Raw genomic sequence first — 15,885 nt, forward strand, 5'->3', positions numbered from 1 at the left:
TATGCAAGGCACCATCACCCACGGTACTTATATAGAGACCGGTAGGTCTCCAACAGTGACTAGCAGGGCCGGACCAAAAATTTTTTCAAGGCCGGAGGCCGGAGGCCGAATTAAAGTTTCTAAATTTTGATTAGGCTGAAACATCATTCTTCAAAATTTTCATATAAAACAAGTGAAATTTTCTAAACTTTACATATAAATTTTTTTAATTTTTTTGTGAATAGGGCCAGGGCCCATGTGGGCCCTACCTTGGCTCCACCCCTGCCGCCCAGGACCCTGCCTAGCTACAGCTTGAAACAGCAATCGTCCTATGAAAGTACAATAGTGGATCCCAGCTGGACAAGAACCACAACCAAAATTATTCCGTGAGGCAGAACCAATATCCTGGATACCCACAACGCTATCTAATACAATAGCGAAAGATCTAAGGAAGGCTTTAAGAGTATTACAATGGCGTATGGTATAATAGATCAATCACTCACACCTCACTCAACATGCTGGACACATTCTCACTAGATCAAGTTGCATACATATATATATATATATATATATATACATATAATACTATAATCATATTATGTGGATATACATATATGCATACATGTACATATATGTTATGTATACGTATATTATTGTAACATATATATACATAATATATATAATGTACTTGTATACATGTATCACATTATAACATAATATAGTAATAGAACGTACATATATATAAATACATTGTGTATACATATATATTACTATCATATGTTTATATATTATGTAATATATACATATATCATAGTATATCACATACGTATATGTTATATATATGTAATATATATGTGTGCATTATCTGTATGGCATATAGTATATAATATATTGTATATTATATGTACGTACTATATGTGTACATATAGTTGTATATATGTATAACATATGTATATACATATATTGTATATTATATTATAATGTCTACATGTACATATATGTTATACATAGTTGTATGTTACATATATATTGTATATGTTGTACATATGCATAATACATATATTATATACATATGTACGAAGTTGTGATAATACATTATATGAACAATATACTATAAAATGGACGTATATAATATATATGTAATTATATATATTTTACATATATACATAACATGTACAACGACAAACCTTTACGTAGGTAAGCCATCTTTTGCCGATATTTCTCGGATGTCTTCCACTTTGTAGTAGAGGGTCCTCGAATCCCCCTCTTAACCATCGATCTTGGCTTGTTTGAGACTCCCTTTCGACATCCTGCCAACAGCCCTCTTTTTTTTCTGTCCATTTCCAGCTGTGACCATAACCACCTCTTTCCAAGATGCCGTGCGAACCTCTTGGGCAACTTCAAGCCAAACTCAAGCTCTGTTCGGCACGCTGTGCCCATTCTACTGAGTCTTGATTGCATTCACCCGATGATTGTTGGTGTGGTTCTTGGATACCCATATGCTAAGACTGGCCTTCGGTCACACACAAATTAGAGCTCCCTCATATTGTTTTAATCTATCAAAGACCCAATCCGAAATACCCACTTCCAAGTCCCCTTCGTACATGTGATCCCTTTGACCAGTAACGTTCCTATCGTGACATCATCATATCTCGAGTATCCTCGACCGTGTCATCCCTTTGAAGCCACCAACCATACTTTCAATAGGAAAGTAGGCTAGAGGGAGTGAACGGGTAGCAGCCCTTGAACACTGCCTCTGCAAACTAGCGGGCGAGCCGGGTCCAGCCAACTCTACCCATCTTTCAGATGAGGCCGCCTCACAAACATTGGCTCAATCCCAGAAACCGAATGCCTTTTGATGGACCCTGGTGAGCAATCTTTTTGCGACAAGCTCTTAGTAGTCTCGGCGAGCATCTAGTGGATGTGGCCGAGGAGCAGGCAGATCTTTTCGACCATAGCAGGCCTTCAGAGGCCTATCATCTCATGTCCCTTGATTTGCTACTCAGTTAAGCTGGATTAGCTCTAGCCCATAAAGACTTGTGAATCTCATTTGAAGATGCTGGGTGGGACGGGGGTAGCCTTCGGGCTCTATTGACTATAGGCTATGTTACCAGAGTGCGGGGTGCGGGTGCCGGTGCGGCACATCTCAAAATTTATTGGTGCGGCGGTGCGAAAAGACTATTTATTATTATTATTATTATTAATTTCATAAAAACTTCAAAATTTTGACTCAAAAACTTCAAAATTTTGACACTTGAGTGGAAGAGCTCGTTTTTTAGACCTGTATCTATAAAAGCTTAAACAATAAAGTAACATATAATAAATGTTTTGCTTGCCATTTGTATAACTCGACGGTGGCAGACCTCGACGGGTGAGAAAAATTTCCCTTAAACTTGGTTTGGATCTGGTTTCGTACGCCTTTAGATGAACGATGGATGGTTCATGAATAAGGAAGAGTGTATTATACATGTACGAGACACAATTGTAAAACAATAAAGCCTTTGTTTTTTGTCGCAATCATGTAGTAGGCTTGAGGATGGGGCTTCTTGTACCTTGGGGTTAACCAGGAATCCTGTCCGACATTAGTTGGCATCCTAGGGAGTATCCTATGAGCTAGTATCAGAGCTAGCTATGGCTAGAAGTTCTGCAAAGGAGGCTATTGCATTGACGACCACTGGAGGTAGATGTTGTCGACTACTTGCAATGTGATTTGGATAGACAATCAGACAAGCTGGAGGAAGTGCACTAGACACTATCAGCCATGTACCAAATTGAGGTGATGTTGACTTGGTGGTGCAAGGAGCAAGACAATTTTCGAGCTGAACTTCAATTGTCATAGCAGAGCATAACTGAGATTATGTAGAAATTCAACCAGAGTTGGGAACATCACAAGAACAAGTTTTAAGTTCTTTTAAGAGTTTAGTCCATCGTTATGATGAATTGATGGCAGACCAGCCACTCGGCCACTTCTGCCAAGCGCATAGGCCAAGATATGACTTCAAGGGCCAACTGACCTAGAGGTATGGACGTTTGTATCATGAGGAGCCTAAAATGGTTAGAAAGGGTTTTAGTAGGACTTGTGCATTTGATTCTTACGTTGAGTATTGCGAGAATATGGTTAGAAGGCCTGCAAGGGTGTGATGTATGTGGATAAGGAACCCGATATGGATTGGCCTTGTGAGGGTCGACGTGCTTAGTACGATGCTGAGCCATCCATGGCCTTGCTGCATATGCACCGACAAGATACGTACGATGAGGGGCGTACTAAGGCCTGGCCTTATGTTGGCCAACATAATGAAAATGAAGAGGGGACAAATAGGGCACATACAACCGACATGTTCATTGCAAGTCTGAGGAGATAGCCAGGACTCGACCACAACATGGCCATGGCACCTAGGGCTTATGGGGGCAGACAGGCCCTTGGGCAGAAAGGACAGACATGAGTATGACTTTGTGTGTCAATACAGTGAAGGTAGTTATGCTAATCAGCAAAATGAGGTCAAGAGAGCGCCAAAATAATATTAGCACATCCCTAAACCTCAACTGACTTAGAGTAGACTTTCGTAAGTTTAATGGAAAAAGAGTTTTGGAATGGTCTCATAAAGCTCAACAATACTTCAGATGTCAGTGAGTCCCTAGAGACCCTACATTTTAAGGATGAAGCTATGTGCTAGCATAAATGACACAACCATAACCATGAAGAGTTAGAGTGGGATGACTTTTTAGAGAAGCTTCTAATTCAGTTTGTGGAGACTACCTTCATTAACCATGAGGTGAAACTCAAAAACTTAAGACAAAAGGGAACCATTCAGAAATATCATAGTGAATTTGAGGATTTCAATGATTGAGTAGTTGGATGGCTGATGACGGCTTTGGTGGGTACTTTCATAAGTGACCTTAAAAAATATATCAAAATTGAACTATTGTCACAGCGGCCACAGACCCTAAAAGACGGTTTCAGCTAGCTAGGGTTATTGAGAAAAAGAGCCGTCGGCTATCGGCTCTTAAAAGGAACTATAAACTGGATCCCTACTATACTCCGAACCACAATACTAGCCAAGGTCCTCCCAACTTCGTCAAAAAGCCTGCTATGAATGCTAAAGAAAGCAAAGAACTACTTGGTACTAAAGCTCATCCTAAGACTAAGTACATATCCAACAAGTAGAGAGCTGAGAGGATGAAAAAAGTCTACGCTTCAACTGTGATGAAAATAGCATAGAGGCTATGAATGTAAAGAGTATCGTATTTATGAGGTGTTAGAAGAAGATAATGAAGAAGAATAAGTCTCAACACAAAGAAAGGCAACCTCTGATGACACCTCAGATTTAACCTATCACACTTTAGCCAACACCACTATTCTAAACTTAGTGAGGGTGGTACGTCAAATCAGAGAGAAAAAAGTAATTGTTTTGATAGACACTATATCAACTACAATTTTCTCAATGAACAAGTAGCCCATGACATTGGGTCCCCATTAAAGAGCATCTCTCATTTGAAGTAACAATAGGTAATGAGAGTAAAAATGCCATGTTCCAACATGTGCATGAATGTAGAAATTGAGGTGCAAGGGAATAGTTTAAAGCCATTCAAGTGTGGCCCTTTCCCAAAGATCTCAAAGCCTTGAAAGGATTCCTTGGCTTGACCGACTATTATAGACAGTTTATTAAGTGATATGAGTATATTGTTGTGCCTTTGACTCAATTGTTGAAAAAGGGCCAATTTATAGGGAACGATAAGACATGTTTAGATTTTGAGAAGCTCAAGAAAGCAATGGTGAGCGCTCCCATGCTTGCTTTACTTGATTTCACAAAGCCTTTTGAAATTGAAACCAATGCTTGTGAAGTTGGGATTGAAGATATGATCATCTAAAATGAGCACCTGATTGACAAAAAGAGTGCCTCTTCTATCCACGTAGGAAGAAAATACTGGCCATCATGACAACCATAGAGAAATGGAGGCCCTACACTTTGTGGCATGTATGGACCACAATAGTCCTTGAAGCACGCTAAACCTGAGTTGGAGATTGCAGGTATTTGGTTCAATGGGTGACAGCTCCTTCACAAATAACCGACACCAACCCCTGCCAATAATGCACATCGAGGTCAACAACAACCAACAAACAGTTACCGGTTTTTGTTTTTTTATTTCATTTGCAAATCAATTTTAAGCTGACTCTTTCACCTGTTAAACCGGCTTTATTATATAAAACATTTGAATTCTTTACTGTACATTAAACTTTGGAGATTAATGAGAATTACATTCATTTTTTTAAGATCCCTTCTCTCATCTTCTCTTGATATACTTGAGCATAAATGAAGCTCATAATTGAGGTAGAGCTCTTCGATCATTGATAGCCACAACAGTGCCGATTCCAACTGCAGCCCAGCCCGAGGAAGAGTAACCGAGAGGAGGCTGACCTTTTGAGCACCAGCATTTCAGAGACTGTACCAGCACACTCAACTTGGGTTGAGGACCTAGACTCGACTCGGCTGGTTTTGGAGAGAAGGCGGGAAAACCCTACCTTGAAACCAGCTCATCTTGTGCACTCACATCACTGAGATAGGCCAGTCACCACTGCATGGGACTAGGAGAACTGGTCTCACACTTGGCATGAATATAATTTCCTCCCGCCCTTTGTACTTTTTTAAGCTTGAATTTTTGTTGTAAAACAACAAGGAGAGATCCTTGATTCCCAACTTCATTAAATAAGATTCAAAAGGAATATTTTGGCATCAATTGTGTGGTTCCCGATTTCTGTCCAACGAGTTCTTTTTTGCCTCCAATTCCTTTTCGGCATAGCTCTTTGGAAAAGATGAGGTGGCATTCGGTTACCTAATTACCGAACTTGTGGTTGTGGCTTTGCTATTTGGTGGATTTCGATCATCGATTGCTAGTGTGCCTTGCTAGCGATTTTTGTTCATGATCCTTGATGGATGACGCGTCAAACCAATGACAACGTAGATATAAAACCTCAGTAATCTCGAGCTTCAATCGAACAATCTGGTATAGTTTCTACCAGTGTTCTCTTCCACATTGAACTAGTTCTATCGTAGATCTACTTTCCTTGAATTATTGTCGAGATTCTAGTGAATCCTTTACCTGTTTCTCATTTGATCTACTAGATCGCTTGCTTAGATCCTCATTACAATCCCCAGTGATCATGATGCTCATATGAGTTGATCGATTTCAGCATATCTCCACCCTCAATCTAAGCTAGAAGTTTTGATCTATCGTCGATTTTTCAGCGATTGATCTAGATCATTTCTTGGCTCATCTTGCTCCTAATATTAGTCACAACTCTAGCTGAAATCCTATCATGTTTAGCTTGATTTATTGTTTGCCTGATTGATATTCTAAGGTGATCGTGATTGTTGTGAGAGAAATAGGATAGCTCGTTTATTTTTCTCTTCCCAATCACGGTCGATCCTTGGTCGATCGTTATGTTTTTGACGATCATTTAAAGCAAGATTCTTGTCATTTTATTCATGTTGTCCTGCCTAATTTTGACCGAAGATTCTTTATCTAATAGCCTGTTGGTGTGGTCAAACTTTATGCTTGAATAGATCATATTAGTTGATTGTTGCATGTTTGAGTTATTCTTTAGGGGACTTGCAAATTTGGTATACAATGTGAACCTATGAGATCTCATATGGAACTTGTGCAATTTGATTTGTATTTGAGCTGAGTTAACCGAAACTTTATCTCATCTGATAGCCTTTCCAACGTCAGCTCTTTACTGAGGGCTCAAACTAGTTACAGTACTAGAGAGTGTAGCCTTGCTGTTGCCTCTACTGACACCAATACCTTATCGGTGAGTGGTTGCTCCCTAAGCATGATTGTGTTGTTTTACCAAGCCGATGGTAGCTTTGTATGAGATGTTGAGCTACTAGATGCGGCCGGCTATAGGTTGGTGACTAATAGATGGACACAACCAAGGACTGGTCGAACTTTTGGAGCTAGGAGCTACTTGCTTGTTTGTTGTCAACTGCGAGAGGTGATTGGTTGCTGCTAGTATCACCTTCGGATACAGGCTACTTACTAGCTGGTGGGGATACGAACTTGCTCTTGAACTGCTGATCATGGAGGTGGTCCAGACGTGGAATCGAGGCCTTGGGAGGCCTATCTGATTCTACTTGGCTGGTTGCTGACGGTTGCGCCAGGCGAGCTGATAGGATACTTCTTAGGATGCTCAGAATGGTTGGGTGCTTGATCAAATACAAGAGAGGTTAATCCCTACCAAACATGATCCCCAACCAAAGCCCACAGTACAAGAAGCCCCACTGTCAAGCCTACTACAAGATTGCTATAGAGATAGAGACTTTAATATTTCGCAATTGTATATGATACAAGTATAATACAATTTCCTCAAACCGTCCATCCTTTCATTGACATGCAATACATCATTTAACGGCCACACTACCCAATCAGCTAAGCACAATGCCAGCAGCGCAGTGCTGGCCGACCTACCTATAGTCAATAGAGCCCAAAGGCTACCCCTAGCCTACAATGGGAATTCACAAGTCCTAACTAGCTAGAGTGATTTCAGCTTAGCCTGGTATGGTTGACAGGGTCCATCCGCTCCTCAGCCACGTTCGCCAGATGTTCGCCGAGACTGCCAAGATTTTGCCGCAACCGTAAGTGAAGATTGCTCACCAGGGCCTGCAAGAAGGTATCTGGTTTCTGAAATTGAGCTGACATTTGAGAGGCAGCCTCAACCGAGAGATGGATGGAGTTGGTTGGACTTGTCAGTTCGCAGAGTTGGCGATCAAGGGTTGTGACTCGTTCACTTCCTCTAACCGACTCTACTACTAAAAGCATGGCTGGTGGTTCCAAAAGAATGTCAAGGTTGATGATGGCCGAGATATGAGGATGTCACAACGGGAACATCAATAAAGAATGGCAGAGTCTAACGAATACTACCGAGGGGATCACATGTACGAAGAAGACTTGATGTTGGCATCTAGGGCTGGATTTTTAGTAGATGTAAACAGTATGAGGGTGCTCCAGTCTGTGTGCAACCCAAGGCCAATCTCGATACATGGGTGTGCAAGAACCATGTCAGACATTTTTGGTTGGCTGAAACAAGGACTTGGCACAATAGGCATAAATTGACGAAGAGAGCTTGGGTTGGGCTTAATGTTGCTCAAGAAGTTCCTGCGGTATTTTGGAAGGAAATTGGTATAGTTGCAACTGGAGACTCGAGGGACCTCTGTTATAGAGTGGAAGACGCCAGCTCTTGACTAAGGCCTGTCATTGACAGCCGATATCCTGGGGTTCTCTAAAAATATAGTTCCATGATCTACAAAAAAAAGATGATAGAAATCCATTAAAACATACTTTCTTTAAACCAAAGAAAAACTCTAGGTTAACCCCTTATCTAGATTGAAATTCAAACTTAAATCATCAACTAAATGGCACTTTGAAAGCCTAAAAATAAAACCATGACCCAACTTTCAAAGAAAGTCAAAACCCTAAACTCATGAATAAAGTTAAAAAACATAAATTAAAGATAAACCAAACCCTGATAAATTGACAATTAAAACACTCCAGTCCAAGCCTTAGAATTTGGATCTTGTTCTCAACTTTAAACCCTAATAACCCAACCCTAATCATCAAATATTTGACATGCATGTATCATGTAGCTTAGCATAAATTGTTGCATGGCACAACAATGAGAATAATCTAATGACATTTTATTATGAGTCTGAAGTTCTGAAGGTAAAATTAGATTTTAATATAAAACATTACTTTAAAAATACAATGGCACATTTGCTTTATTCTTGCATTAAGTAGTATAACATTTAGATACTTGGAAAAAAATACTAACAAAGCTTAGTCTTTGGTTTGATTACCACATAAAGATACCAAGAATGATCATGCCTTATACCAATAGGTCGGGTCTTATCTCCCTAGAAATCCAATACAAGTCAAACGGAGGTGAGTCAATTGTTGAATGATCAACACATTGAGTAGCCAAATTTTACAAGTAAACACATTTATAAATTGCTAGTGGTATTTTTATTAATATATTGTAGTGAAACAACAATTTTTTCTAATGTTCTTTTATTGTAAACGTCAAACCTATGTTTATGTGTTTTTGCTTTATTGTATTTTCGTTAATATTCACATAAATTATTATTGAAATGTAAGGACCAAAGTAACAATGCAATGGATGTGCATTATGTTATGGTTGATGATGACTACTTGATCACCTGCTATCATCATCATTTTCAAGTCATGAACTTCAATGAAGAAAATAAAAAAAGTTATTTTTTTTTGTCACATAACTATTATGATATACATAGTTTCTAGAAACATATATCTAAACATTTTCTGGTTGTACCTAACAAATTGAAAACTTACTGTGTTTTCTTTTATAATATGTACATTTTAGGTCATCTATATTGGTAAAGAGAAAAAAAAACAAGAGAGTGGAAAGACAGAGAGTATATGTTTTCACTTGTATACATTTCCTATCATGTATTTTCTTTCCTTGTATTTACAGTATAGGTTGCTTATATTAGTAAAGATAGAAAGAGTATGTTTTATTGGCGTGGATGTTTTTTACATATTTGATTATGTATTTTCTTTTATTATATGTTGTTTTTAAGTCTCTAATGTATAGAGCGAGAAAAAGAACAAAGATTGAATGTTTTCGTTCTCTTATATCTTTAATATGTTTTGAGAAATATTTCAATTCTATCATACATGAACTTTTTATATATATAAAAAGAAAGAGTACTTTTATTAGTTCATATGAGAGAGAGAGCGCGCGCACAAGCGAAAAGGAGAAAAAATGCAAAACATATGTTAAATTTGTCTGTCCATCCAATTATTTAGACAAATAACAAACAAGATAAGTTGAAATTTTTGTCTTTGCAAACAAAGACTGAACATAATTACGACTTGTCTACATAGACAATAACTTTTTATTTTTAGTGAGGACAATTATTATAGGATTCATTATTCCTACAACCAAACAGTACCTTAATGATTCATGTATCTAGCTCAAATTAATGAGACAGATTGATAGTGCACTGTAACACATTGTTTTCATGAAACAGTGACATGCTATTCCTATTGCCAACTGTCCCCTACGGAACACTTCCATAAAACAAATGGCTGTTTTTCTACGTCAGCCTGAACACTCATCTGTTGAACTGCCAATGTCAGCTCATTAATTAATTTTGGTGGCCTTCAATACGAAGAACGCCAGGAGAATTTGGAGGAAACAGCAGAAGCTAACGCCGTCAAGAATCTCGGGTCCGTTGCCAGCGATGATTCCACGATTTCCGCCAACACCTTCTGCAGATCAGCACTGCTGCCACCAAGGGTCGTCGTCTCATTCACTTGATGCTGTGCATGAGGCAAATGGAGTGTGACGGTGGGTGATGATGTCTTCAAGCCATCGGAGGAAGGTAGGAAGCCATCAGTACGTGATCCGGCCGTGGCTGGGCATCGCCCGTTCGGCAACGGCCGGGTGTGGTCGTGCTGCCCCTCGTAGGTGGCTACCAAGATGGAACTGTCCTCTGCACTTCGTTGTACCTATATAAGAAAAGGATGCGTGTTTCAATGCCAATCGCAGTCTCCTAATTAACCGTAAGTGGAGGATGAAAGTGAAGAACTTACCTTCTTCCTGACAGGGCAACCTGGTGCGGAGGCGCACCTAAAGTAGCCCCTAGGGAATGGGTTGTCTCTTATCACTTTCTGCCCATATTTTCTCCATTGGTATCCATCATTCACAATCTGAAAATCATGGAATTCTTTGTCACATGCATACACATACAATTCTTGATTTTATCTTTTCTATATGCCATATAAGCGAGTAGAGCCATCAACGGATCAATAGTCTTATTCGACTCAATCAAGAACCAAGTACGAAACCTATTGTTACTGTTTCATGCATCTGCTCTAAAAAATGGAGCAGATTTATGAAATACTTTTTAAGGTATCTATCAACCTAAGCAAATTTTTTTGGGTTAGTTGCATGGGGTTCTAAATGGCCCCATTGGTTACAGTTAATGATCAGATCTTTTATATGTGATCTATAAGATTAGCAGTTGTTGTAGAATAGTATCAAGTCACCAAAACCTCACACACACACACACACACATATATATATATATATATATATATATATATATATATATATGTCAACGAACCAAGAGCATTAAAATGGTTACTTTGTAACTGGATAAATTTAAATTTGCGCTAACTGATCCTAAAACGCAGAAGCAGTAATTATTTCTCAAATAGAAAACAAACATGGAAAGGAAATTGGCACCCAAATCAACCAGCCTAGTTACTGTAGATGTACATTATTCGTGGCAAAAAAGTTAATTAAAGCGTACGTTGAGCCAGATTAGATCAAAACAACTTAAGACATACATGGAATTCCATAATTAAACTTTCTAGCTACCAGCCAGCTACGTCGCAATCAAGAGGTGTTTGATTATTTTAGATTTGAAATTCGATGAGGCAAAAGATTATGGTAAATTCCCTGATTAATTAAATTAAGGATTTTAGTTTCAACCTATACCATCTACCCTTCAGATCCTTATTTTACTTCTTCCTATTTATGAAAGGTCGGATTTAAGATTTAGAAGGAGAGGGGTCTGACATTAAATCCCCATATCCTAAGGATCCCAAATATCGGCTATCAAACGGCCCCTTACTAACTCACCAAGCTGGCATCAGATGGGTCGGTCTTGACATAGACTTCGTAGATGCCGCCGGCACCGGCCGTCAATCGACCGGAAAGGCCATCCATGGGATTCTTGAACGAGTAGCTCTGGTTTCCTATGATAGTAGAACTGCCGACTGCATGATATCCCCCTCCCTTGCTCCTCGACGCCTCCATTTTGTTCTCTTCCATTGATGAACTGGTGCTGCTGACAAGTGAAGCAAGTTGAGCCCGAAGAACACAACAGCTCTGCCACATCTCTCCGATCATCTGCCGTAGCCTCTCGTTCTCTTCGATCATCTTCTCAAGCCGCTGCTCCAATGCCTTTTTCTGAACACTTGTTTCAGCAAATTGTTAAATAAAGACTTTTCAACTTGAAAGAAAGACAACCATGCGACTATTATGGGAAAAAAAGGCTGCCAATAGATTATTAATTGCCAGAGAGCGACTTTCATGGTTTTGGTAAAACACTACTTTTTTTCGTGGCAGAGACGACCTAGAGGCACACCATTTCATACACAACTGGTCGACAATGCCAAAGTTAGATCCCATCATGTAGTTGTAGGGATCGGTTCCTTCAGACGGACGAAGGATGCCCTTAACTTTTCCATTTTTCTGATTTTTGTAACGGTAAAATTGTCATTCAGAAAAAGGCTTTCTTCCCCACTTTATCCATTTCATCCAGTTGGGTGTCTTCTTATTAACTTCAATTTAATGCATAGTTGGACTGGATCTGCCTTCATTGATCGATGGCACTTAATTTGATCGATGGTACTTGGTTGTTCGATTTAGTGTTTTAGCAATATTTGAACAAATTTGTGAAAATCTGTTTTAATAATTGACTCAGATTCATAAAACACTTTTTGAGTGTTCTTGCTACCAAACACAGATCTAAAAGATGACACTTATTAACATCTAAATCATTTACTGCATACTCATCCAAACGATGGAAAGATCGATCATCACCAAATGGGACCCAAGACTCTGTATGAATTATTATTTGGCAAGAATAATACTACGCTACTATTTCATGCCTTTGCCTTAAAGTTTAGGATATATTTATGAAATATTGCAATACGTTATTCTATTGATATGTGTCAATCCTTAGGCAGATTCATGAAACCTCAACAAAACTATTTTAAAAAAACAAGGCCTAAGCAATTCAACTTAACAATTGTCGCTTAAACTCACTCCTCGTCTGACTGTCTTCCCTCATTTTTAAAATACATACGTTTGTACGATGGTGAAGAAAGAGTATTAATGCTTAATTAACCATGCAACTGATGGCTTCCTGTACGGTGAGGATAACAGCATCAAACGAACCCTTAAAGAATTGATTTCTTGGTCTTCTTCTTCTTCTCGTCATGTTTAAGTTGTTGATATTCTTTCATGGCTGTCTTGCCTCTCTTGCGTTATCGCAAGTTCTCCTCAAAGGCCTTGTCTAGAAGAAATGGTACAATCACTCGGCAAAGAAACCTACGCCTTCTTCAACTGTAACGCATTGAGCCGGCCCAACTTAAATCCGATCGGCCGAAACGAAAGATAAACTTAAGGCAGCAGAAAACATTGCTAATTTACCTTTTCCTTCGCTTCTGATCTGCTCGGTTGCCAATCTGCAAGATTAATCAACTGTTGCGGCTCTTCTCCTCCTGCGCCCACCATCATCCTCACCAAAGCTGAGAAAGCCAACAGCGAGAGGGGGAGAGAGAGATAGAAATAGAAGGTGGAGTTCGTCTCCTGTTTAAATTGCCTAATATTATTATTGTCAAGTTGGACGACCAAGAAAAGAAGAAGAAGAGAAGAAAACTGGCGTACGTCATGGTTTAGACGTCATGTGAGAAGATGGTCATCATCTTGGCCATTAGTGACTCGTTTTTCCACCGTATAGGCGGGGCGATTGGCAGTTTCGTCGGCCCTCCGTTATCCACCAATATTTGTGACCATTCATCTCCTCCCTCCCTCGTGGACATAGATTTGTATAGCGTTGTCCATCGATAACGTTCCAATGTACATAACAGTAGAATTTGAATTGACGCGGCTGACTAAGTAAGACCAAGTCAGATTGTCTGTGGCATTTAGCTGAATCATGGTAATAAAGATTAGGGGCAGAGCCAAGGTAGGGTTTCATGGGCCCTAACCACATCACAATTTTTTTTTTAAATTTATATGTAAATTTAAAAAAAGTTTATTTGTTTTATGTAAAAAAATTTAAATCAAATTTTGGCTCCATCTAATGAAAAATTTCTCACAATTTAGAAACTTTAATTCAATCCATCTAATGAAAAATTTCTCATTTTACCCTTGATATGACTTTTTAACTATAAAATAGTAAAAGTAAGACTGAGCATGAAACCACACGATCCAATTCAGCCTAACAAAAAGTTGAATTCAACCTAACAAAAAGTTGTCCTCGAGCCCAGCAATAACCAATAACCTATGCCTATAACTTGGCCACAATTAGACTGAGCCTTGGACTGATTATAAGAAATATAAATACGATATAATATAACATATAAATTAATTATAATATATATGCATGTAAAATTAAATAATATTTTAAATAAGTAATCTGGTCAATCTGATGCCCAAATTTAAGGTTGAGCATAAGTTATAATCACAAGTATCTATTGGGTACCTAGCTCTGTTTTATTATATGAAAATATAAAAAGTAATTTTTCAAACGCACAGTTACCCTTCGTAGCAAAGTACATCATATCGACTGGACAGAAACGAAAGGGCCCCTCCCTTCCACTTGTCCGGATAAGGAAGAGGTAAATATATAACAGGACTTAGAGACTACTGGACAACTTTTTCCCAATCAAGTCAAGGGCGCCAACAAGAAAGCAAGAAATTTCTTTCTCTTTTCTCCTTAAATTATCGGATCCACTTAATTAATGCCCCATGGATTGACGCCTTATTATATTCGGTCATTTTTTCTCTCTCTCTCTCTTTCTCTCTTACTTTTCTGCTCGACCAGAATTGCCACCGGCAATCTGGTCTTAGGTGGACCTAGACCTAACCGTTGCCGCTTGTTGGCAACTTTGATCGTCTCATTTGGCTGATATTGCGACAAAATACATCGATTCTTCTAAGTAAGGCACGTATGGGTTATGCGCTATATGAAACTTTTGGTTAATGCAAATCTAACGGTAGAAAGGGAAAACAATTTTTACGTTTTATGTATAGGATTTTGACCGCATGACCTACGACGTTTGCATGATAGCTACGGAACCCAAAGCTAATCTTCGTGAAGTTTAATTTTGAGCTCGAAGTACTTGTATGCCAAAGCGCCCTTAATTATGCTTCATCAAAGCTTCAATTATGCTTCATCAAAGCTTCAAGGGGCACAACATAACTGCTGGTGCCAAAAACGTGATTCTCAAGGATATTACTCCCCTGTTCTGGGGTGAGAACTGTCACCTAGGATCAGAATCAGGCTTTGAACCCTAGGAGAAAGGCGGTGCCTTTTAAGCTTCCATAAAGAGTTGGCCCCTATGCCGCTTGAGCTAGGGACTCGCCACTAACGAAGCCGATGTGCTAAAACTCATTGAGGCTACTCCTTTTTTTTTCTTTATAAAAATAAGGTTAAAATGGAAAATAAGAACACAAAACCTTTACTGACAGAGGAAAAAAAAAACGTTAGTGGAGATAGCAAAACGTAATATAACTTTAGCAGCGATTTTAAGTGACGACATAAAGAACGTTAGGGAAAGTAATGTCGCTGAGGTCGACTTCATTGATGAATACCGGAGGTACTAAGACACTTTTTGCATCGGGAAACAGTGAAAGAAAACAGTGTAAAAGCGTCACTATAAACGTCTTTCATGGCATTTCACGTTCACTCCATTGTAAGTTTGTGGGGCCTTATGTTTCATTTCTTTATCAACCAAAACTGAATAACATGTAATGTAAGTCTCTGTATATTTAGTAAAGTTTGTGATGTTTCAAATCCAAAACTTAACAAACTTTAGTTTTCTGCAATGCATGACGAAAAAGGAAAAAGTTATTGACGATCCTAAGTGACTTGGTAGGCCCTAACTCATGACCCAGTAAATGGACGATCCTAGTTGACTCAGACAACTTGAGACTCGATCAATGAGTTGGCCAACTTTGCTTTTAGAAGTAGCCAGCAGTAAAACCTATTTAGTGCACCTAATTCCAACCCTAGGAGATACACTATGCTTCAGTTTGCGCGTCACCATGAGAGTCGCATGCTTCAGTAG

General features: G+C 38.9%; 1 protein-coding gene across 2 annotated transcripts; it reads right to left on the reverse strand.

Moving 5' to 3' along the window:
- Positions 1 to 9,961: 9,961 nt before the first annotated feature.
- Positions 9,962 to 13,403, reverse strand: LOC116253376 (WRKY transcription factor WRKY76-like). Of its 2 annotated transcripts, XM_050077275.1 has the most exons (5): positions 13,241 to 13,375; positions 12,986 to 13,153; positions 11,663 to 11,992; positions 10,609 to 10,725; positions 9,962 to 10,524 (listed from the first exon to the last, which is right to left on the reverse strand). In XM_050077275.1, the coding sequence occupies exons 3-5, from the start codon at positions 11,960 to 11,962 to the stop codon at positions 10,177 to 10,179; spliced, it is 765 nt and encodes a 254-aa protein (XP_049933232.1). In that variant the 5' UTR covers positions 11,963 to 11,992; positions 12,986 to 13,153; positions 13,241 to 13,375; the 3' UTR covers positions 9,962 to 10,176. The 2 variants fall into 2 exon arrangements, with proteins under 2 accessions (XP_049933232.1, XP_031484027.1); XM_031628167.2 differs by lacking the exon at positions 12,986 to 13,153 and having other exon boundaries at positions 13,241 to 13,403.
- Positions 13,404 to 15,885: the final 2,482 nt, after the last annotated feature.

The sequence above is a fragment of the Nymphaea colorata genome, chromosome 4, assembly GCF_008831285.2.
Source record: "Nymphaea colorata isolate Beijing-Zhang1983 chromosome 4, ASM883128v2, whole genome shotgun sequence".
Taxonomy (NCBI): domain Eukaryota; kingdom Viridiplantae; phylum Streptophyta; class Magnoliopsida; order Nymphaeales; family Nymphaeaceae; genus Nymphaea; species Nymphaea colorata.

Bases quoted from the DNA above. Each gene is read 5' to 3' on its own strand.
- LOC116253376 (XM_031628167.2), bottom strand. From the start codon at position 13,327: ATGATGGTGGGCGCAGGAGGAGAAGAGCCGCAACAGTTGATTAATCTT. The intron at 11,993-13,240 runs GTAAATTAGCAA...ACAAGTGTTCAG, and splicing joins GATCAGAAGCGAAGGAAAAG to AAAAAGGCATTGGAGCAGCG. The intron at 10,525-10,608 runs GTAAGTTCTTCA...TTTCTTATATAG, and splicing joins GTTGCCCTGTCAGGAAGAAG to GTACAACGAAGTGCAGAGGA.